Here is a 7426-nt window from a genome sequence, read left to right as displayed (position 1 = left end):
CGGCACACGACTGCTATGTGCCCTAATGTGTCTGGTTGAACTGCACCCAATTATTTATAAGATTTGCTTAACTAGTCGACTGATTAACTAAAGGGGGCAATTACTTTCTTTCCACAGAAGCAGCTGATATGAAATAACTTTCTTCCCTCCATAGGAAGTGACGTCATTAATCAGAGTGACAACGTTCCGGTGATGTCATGATTCATTTTGATGGGATTCCTTTTTCTTTCCAGGTCACTGACGGTGACATCAATCAGGATGAATCATTGGGTAGGAAGTTTGAGCGTCCTCTTTGCCTTTATCATGATGCCGACATCGCAGGTACGTTCCTGAGCCGCAGAACTCTTCATGTCCAAGTTTCTAAGAACATCAACCTGATTGGACATAAGGGGTTTCCAACTCACGGGAGACCCTGACTTATTTATAGTGTGAGGGTCATGTTCCCACACACAGGATCTGCAACAGAATGTCTAGAACAACGCTAATAAATCCATGACAGAAATTCGCACCAAATAGTTTGTTTTTGCTGCTCACGTTGCTGCAGTTCTGTTGCGGAATTTCTGCTCCTCACTTAAGTCTATGGGCCAAACCCGCAGCGTCTCCACAGAGAACCCGCGACATCACCGCACAGAACACGCGGCGTCACCGCACAGAACACGCGGCATTACCGCACAGAACACGCGGCGTCACCGCACAGAACCCACGGCGTCTCCACACAGAACCTGCGGCGTCTCCGCACAGAACACGCAGCATAAATTGATATGCTGTGGAGTTGAAAAACGCACCACAGAACACTTTCCGTGCAATTTTTATGCATTTTTTTTCCCGGCCTTAGGGCGTGTTCTGGGTGGATACGTTGTGTCAAGCTTCGCTGCCTAACCGCCCTGAACATCGCAGGGAATGCCGTCCGAAAAATCGCACCACATTGTGGTGTGTTTTTCTTTGCAGAATTTCCACTGCGCATAGCAGCGCCGGAAAAATAAATAAAAACGTTCACACTTACCCGCTACCACTACTCTGGGTGCGGTCCGGCCTCCTGGGGTAACGTTGCAGGTCGTGTGACCACTGCAGCCTCTGATTGGCCTCTGATTGGTTGCAGCAGTCACATGGGATGAAACGTTATCCTAGGAGGCCGGACTATTTATGGACGATCTGCCAACCTTAGTCTTCGTCCTTATCTACCTGACGTTGTCTTGGCCATGGTTTCTTCTTGATTGTACAGATGCTTAGAGCTGCGGTTACTGATGTTCATGTTTGGTTTTTAGGAGCAAAGCCAAACTTTGGACCTTGCAGAAGAAGCATTCGATGACCAATACTTGGGGTGCAAACGGGACATGGAGAATAAACTTGAGCAAAATGATGTTCTTCAGATTGAAAAGAGTAAAAATAAGAAATTTAAGAGAGCCTGGGAAGAAGCCAATCAGCTGTGGGCGCTAAGGAAGAACGACCTACAGACCAAACTTCCGCAAGCGTTTAAAGATGATCACGGGATCGCTCTAATGACCTACACAAGTTTCATCAGAGAAGACTTCAACAACGCAGCGAGATCGGCAGGAAAGTCCTACAAAAGCTACATGGACAACTTTGACTTCAAATGGCTCCATTTTTACCTGACCGCCGGTCACGAGCTCCTGTTACAGAGTAATCTGCGCAGTCGCCACACAGTCTACAGTGGAATCGATGACAATGTCGAGGTGACGCCAAATGGCAGCACCTACGTCAAGTTTGGCCACTTCTTATATACATCGTTACAAGAGGACAAATCAACGGTTATGGGCAACAAGTCGTTATTAGTCATACACAATTATCCCGGGGTCAATGTCGAACAATTCTCCCAATTTTCCTGTGAACGAGAGGTTCTGGTCCCGGGATACGAGGTTTTCAGTCTCTCCCCAACGGAAGTGGAGGATGTTTTCGAACTCAATACAAGAAAATTTTGCAGCAATTTTAACTGTGCTTATATTAAGGGTAGGTACTGGTGCCTTAACCCCTCCATGACCCTGCGGAGGTCTATTTGGGTTTAAAGGGGTTGACATTTTAGCGGTAAAGTTTGTGAATTTTCTTGTCGCTCGCTAAATTTGTAACGTGACGACATAAAGGGCGGGATCTCCAAAGGACACATAATTATCGCCAGAATTTGAATGTAATGCTTCATCTCCCCTATGGGGGTGCTGCAGGGAAATTGAAATCTGCAGGGGTTCACACAGAGATTACAGCAGATCACCGGGGACAACCTGTGATCATCTTATTTTCAAAGAACTCGTCAAACAAAAAGCGATTGTTTAACGTAGAGAACCCCTTTAACCCCTTCAGGACCAGACAATCCTTATTATTTTTTCATCGGCACATTCCTAGAGCCGCACCTGTTTTTTTGCAGGACAAGATGTTGTTTTTATTGGTACCTTTTTCGGGTACATGGGACTTATTGATTAACTATTATTATATATTTTTTTGGGTAACGGGATGGAAAATTAATAATTACGCCATTGTTTTCACCGTGCGACTTAAATAAGGTTCAATCGTGTCAATACCATATATATAGAAAAAAAAAATTATTTTCTTTTAGGTGAACACTTTTTTTTTTTTTTTTAATAAACTTTCTTTTACTTCAATTAATAATTTTTAAAGTCCCGCTAGAGAACTTCACAATGTGATCTGATCGCTTGTATAATACTTGGGTTTACTCCGTCTACCAAAACATATTGACTGTCAGACTACGTAAGTGCCGCTGTCGCTATTGACTTAGTCATTTAAGACATTAAACGGCCGGGATCGAAGATATCTCCGATCCCGACCGTTGCAGCGGCAGCTCAGTTGTGAGTCACAGCCGGAGCCCCACAGCGATCGCGCGCGCACCCCGGGCGATCAGAATGACAAGCATGTACGACAACTAACCGCCGTAGATGACGGGGTTCATGACTGTCATTCTGTGTGGAGGGGTTCATGACCGGTCACATGCGGGTAGAAACGCTGCAGCTTTTATTTTTGACACTAGTAAAGTGATTTTTGCATCTTCTTCGTGGGAAAATAACGAAATACAGAAATAATGAGTGAAAATTCAGCCATTGTAAATGTTAAAATCTCTCATCTCTATCAATATAAATCATTACTACAATAAAATACGGAGAGCGAGTCACGGGAATAGACGGTAGCAGAGCAATGAAAGTTCAATAGCAGCATGATGGCCCGCGACAGCGAAGTATAAAGTGACACATAAAACATATAAAGTGTCAGTGTAGAGGAGCAGCGTACCACAGCAGCACATGAGAAGGAGCCGCGGGGGCGCCGCCTGACCCCGGGACCTCTGTTTCAGCGGGACGCGTTTATTCTTCGCATTTCATTGTTGTAATAATTGACTTTGATAGAGATAATAGATTTTATCATTCACAATGGCTGAATGTTCACGCATTTGTTCTTTATTGGTTATGTTGCTTGTGTTTGAGTGCGATATTCACCGCCGTGTACGATGCGAAGATGTGGCCATTTGTTTGGTGTAGATAGACTGCTATATAATTGGGTAACTGCGCCGGGTCTAGTAATGCCCCATGCTCACGAACGTGCTTTTGCGGCCGCAATTCCCCCGATAATCCACATGAGAATTGTGACCCCATTCATTCCTATGGGGCCATGCACAGGACCGTGGTTTTTACGGTCCGTGCATGGCCCAGGAGCCCGGACCGCAGAAAGAACGGGCATGTCTTATTACGGCCGTCTTCTGCGGTCCAGGCTCGTAGAAAATAATGGCCGCGGCCATGTGCACAGCCCGCGATTTGCGGGTGGCTCGCGGGTGACAGTCCGCTGCCGGCCGACTCTAAAATCACGGCCGTGCACATGGCTACGGTCGTGTGCATGAGGCCTTAGGGCCAGTAACATGATCACGTGGCCGGTCTTCAGTGACCAATGAGAGCCATGTTGCTGCCGCTCCCTCCAATATGTACTATTGTCCGGGTGTGACTGCCACCTCTGCACCCCTTATGGCTATTCTCTTGGCTATCAGTCGACATTAAACCTAACCCTATAAAACTGTGGCACAATGGAATACAGCCCCTGGGGAGCGCTCAGACGCGTCGTAATTGCTTTGTATTTCCACTGCGTAAATATACTCTGCGGAAAACGTTACAATGACGCTGACGGTAAAAATATTCTGCAACGCAAGGACTAGAGACACCTGTCGGAGTTGTAGAATATGTTCCCCCTAGGCCTACAATGCAGTGCGTCCCTGCACCCTTAGGCCCTGTTCACACTTTTTACATTTTTTTGGGCGGAATTCCACCTCCCATTCATTTCATTTGAAGTCAGACGCTTCTTTTTCCGCTAGCTGATTTTTTCAGATAGCGGGAAAAAGAAGCATCCTGGCCGATCTTCGGGTGGATTCTGCCCGAACCTCCTATTGAAGTTAATGGGAGGATGAATCTTCCTGCCGACGGCAAAATCCGCCATGTGAACTGACTATTAATGGTCACTGTAAAAAGACGTATGGGTGGTCATTATGGGGTTAATCTGGCTGTCAAGCGTACGAGCGTCTGGTGTTACACTGCATAACATCACAAATATTCATAACGTAGAAAAGACACACGCAGCGGGGAAGGGGGGACGGCTAAAACACCAAGACATCACAGGAGATTGTAAAGGAGGGGGTCACAAATATACTTACATAGTAGATGTATACGTACACAATAAACATATACACACTGTGACACACACAAGAATATATATATTGTAATACACACACACACACACACACACACACACACATACACGCTGCAACACACAAACACACACTGCAACACACACACACACACATACACGCTGCAACACACACTGCAACACACACACACACGCTGCAACACACAAACACACACTGCAACACACACACACACACACATATATATATATATATATATAGTGATACACATATATACAGACACACATACATATACACAAACATACCGTATACACTGTGGGGTGTTCTGGAGAAATGTCCGTTCCATTGAGGCCGCACCTCCCAACTTACAGGATCTGCTGCTGACGTCTTGTGCCTGAGACCACAGGAACCTTCACACGTCTTGTGGAGTCCATGATGATGGGTCACAGCTGTACAGAGGCACGAGGACGACTACACAATATTAGGCCGGGGGTTGTAAATTTTATGGCTGATCAATGTGTATATATACTCTACTAATCGGAAATGGTTTTCTTTATTCAGGGGAGTACTCCAAGCTGTCTGTCCATGAATGTGTGAAGGCTGTAGGTAAGTGTCCAGTCCGTGCCCCCATACAATGTACATATAACTAAGGAAAAGTATTATAAGTATGTCTCCCCTGCCTCCTGCAATGAACAGATCAGTGAAATAGAACTTCTGTCCCCACCCTGCAGAGTCTGCGTACCCCTTTGTAGTTACAGCCTGTCTCGTCTGCCTCCTGCTATTGACAGATCAGTGACACAGAGTTTCTATCCACACCCGGCAGAGTTTCAGTGTATCCTATTCTATAATACTTCAGCCTGTCTCCTGCTAGTGATAGATCAGTGACACAGAGCTTCTATCCACACCCGGCAGAGTTTCAGTGTATCCTATGTGATGCAGCTTCAGCCTGTTTCCTGCTAGTGATAGATCAGTGACATAGAACTTCTGTCCTCACACTGCAGTCTCAGTGTATCCTATGTGATGCAGCTTCAGCCTGTCTCCTGCTAGTGATAGATCAGTGACATAGAACTTATGTCCTCACACTGCAGAGTCTGTGTACCCCTTTGTAGTTTCAGCCTGTCTCCTCTGCCTCCTGCTATTGATAGATCAGTGACATAGAGCTTCTATCCACACCCGGCAGAGTTTCAGTGTATCCTATGTGATACAACTTCAGCCTGTCTCCTGCTAGTGATAGATCAGTGACATAGAACTTCTGTCCGCACAATGTAGATTCTGTGTATCTCTATGTAGCTTCAGCCGGTCTCCTCTGCCTCCTGCTAGTGATAGATCAGTGACCGAGAACTTCTGTCCTCACACTGCAGAGTCTCCAGTGTATCCTATGTAGCCTCAACCTGTCTCTCCTGCTAGTAATAGATCAGTGACATTCTGCACTCACACTGCAGAGTCTCTGTGTGTCCTATGTACAGTAGTTTCAGCCTGTCTCCCCTGCCTACTGCTATTGATAGATCAGTGACATAGAACTACTGTCCCCTTATTGCAGATTCTCAGTTTATCCTAGGTGATGCAGCTCAGTCTGTCTCCTCTGCATTCTGTAGTGATAGATTTATCTCTGTCAGTTTTTAGGAGGCAGTGAGAAGCAGCATCTCATAGAAATACACTGGACTCTCTGCACAAAGCCCTCACAGATAGTATAGACAGTTAATGTGACACTGATAGAATATTGCTGGTGAGTCAGCATGACATGTGCAAAAAAATGTTTCCCAAAAATTGCCAGAGTGCTTCTTTAGAGGGATTACATGGAGGGAATAAATGCTGAGTTACGTCATGTCTTCTAATCCAGTCACATCCAAGGCTGCAGACTGTATTTTACTCGCTGCCAAATAGAATAATCTTGCCGATACATCCTTGGAATAATTTGATAATCCCATAATGCATTATGTTCTGCTGCAGAAGCGGTTATACACTACAACTACTACAATACAATGCAGCAGAGAATGCTCAGGACAGACACTGAACCAGCAGGGGTTGTAAATTTCTGCAGCTTGTGATATAATAGAAATGTAGAAGAACTGTAAATGAAGGAGTGAATTACAGTATGTCAGATGTCAGATATGATAAGATTTGTGGGGACACCTGTGACTCATCATTTGCATGTGATTATTTCTGCAGCTTCCTCTGGCAGGATACACGGCACAGTCTTCTCCGCTGCAGTCACACTTCTCCTGGTGGTTGTGGTTACTCTCCTGTGAGACATTTGTTACTCGGTTTTGCCTTTATACACATGAATGGCGACACACAGCGCCGTCAAATAATTCATCACAATTCTAATAACCATCGATACAATGTTTCTTCCGTTACTGCTCATCTCTTTCTTGCTGGCAACATTGTTTTTGACCCTAGCGGGATTACTGACTAGGGACTGTTCACTTCAAAGTCAGCTCTGCTACATTACCTGTTTTGCCTCAGCTATACTCAGGTGCATTACACAACCCCACACTGCAGCGGCTAAACAGTCATTAACCCCTCCTGTGCTGGAGTCTTGGGCTTTGCCTCTTGTTGCTGTTCTATTGGATGCTGCTAATGAACTCTGCTATATAAACCCTGTCTGTCCCATCCTCCTTTACTTGAGGATCGTGTATTACTCCTGATTGTGGGTCTGCCCAGACTGGTGGGTTCTGCCACCAGGTCCTACTCTGTTGCTGGTACCTGTGCTCCTAGTATTGTCTCCTACTAAAAAAATGTTTTTCTAATCCTCTTGATAATAAAATTGATCAGATTAAA

General features: G+C 45.3%; 1 protein-coding gene across 1 annotated transcript; it reads left to right on the top strand.

Annotated features, from left to right (window-relative positions):
- Nucleotides 1-245: 245 nt before the first annotated feature.
- On the top strand, nt 246-7401 carry LOC142740350 (T-cell ecto-ADP-ribosyltransferase 2-like). Its single transcript, XM_075849899.1, has 4 exons — nt 246-321; nt 1266-1968; nt 5207-5251; nt 6815-7401. Exons 1-4 carry the CDS (start codon nt 259-261, stop codon nt 6892-6894), a joined length of 891 nt encoding a protein of 296 aa, XP_075706014.1. The 5' UTR covers nt 246-258; the 3' UTR covers nt 6895-7401.
- Nucleotides 7402-7426: the final 25 nt, after the last annotated feature.

Source organism: Rhinoderma darwinii, chromosome 2, assembly GCF_050947455.1.
Source record: "Rhinoderma darwinii isolate aRhiDar2 chromosome 2, aRhiDar2.hap1, whole genome shotgun sequence".
Taxonomy (NCBI): domain Eukaryota; kingdom Metazoa; phylum Chordata; class Amphibia; order Anura; family Rhinodermatidae; genus Rhinoderma; species Rhinoderma darwinii.
Note: the sequence above shows the minus strand (reverse complement) of the source record. Positions and strands in the feature narration are given on the sequence as shown.

Excerpts from the sequence above, each read along its gene's own strand:
- LOC142740350 (XM_075849899.1), top strand. The coding sequence starts at position 259 with ATGAATCATTGGGTAGGAAGTTTGAGCGTCCTCTTTGCCTTTATCATG. Across the intron at positions 1,969-5,206 it reads TAACTGTGCTTATATTAAGG|GGGAGTACTCCAAGCTGTCT; the intron begins GTAGGTACTGGT and ends TTCTTTATTCAG. Across the intron at positions 5,252-6,814 it reads TGAATGTGTGAAGGCTGTAG|CTTCCTCTGGCAGGATACAC; the intron begins GTAAGTGTCCAG and ends TTATTTCTGCAG.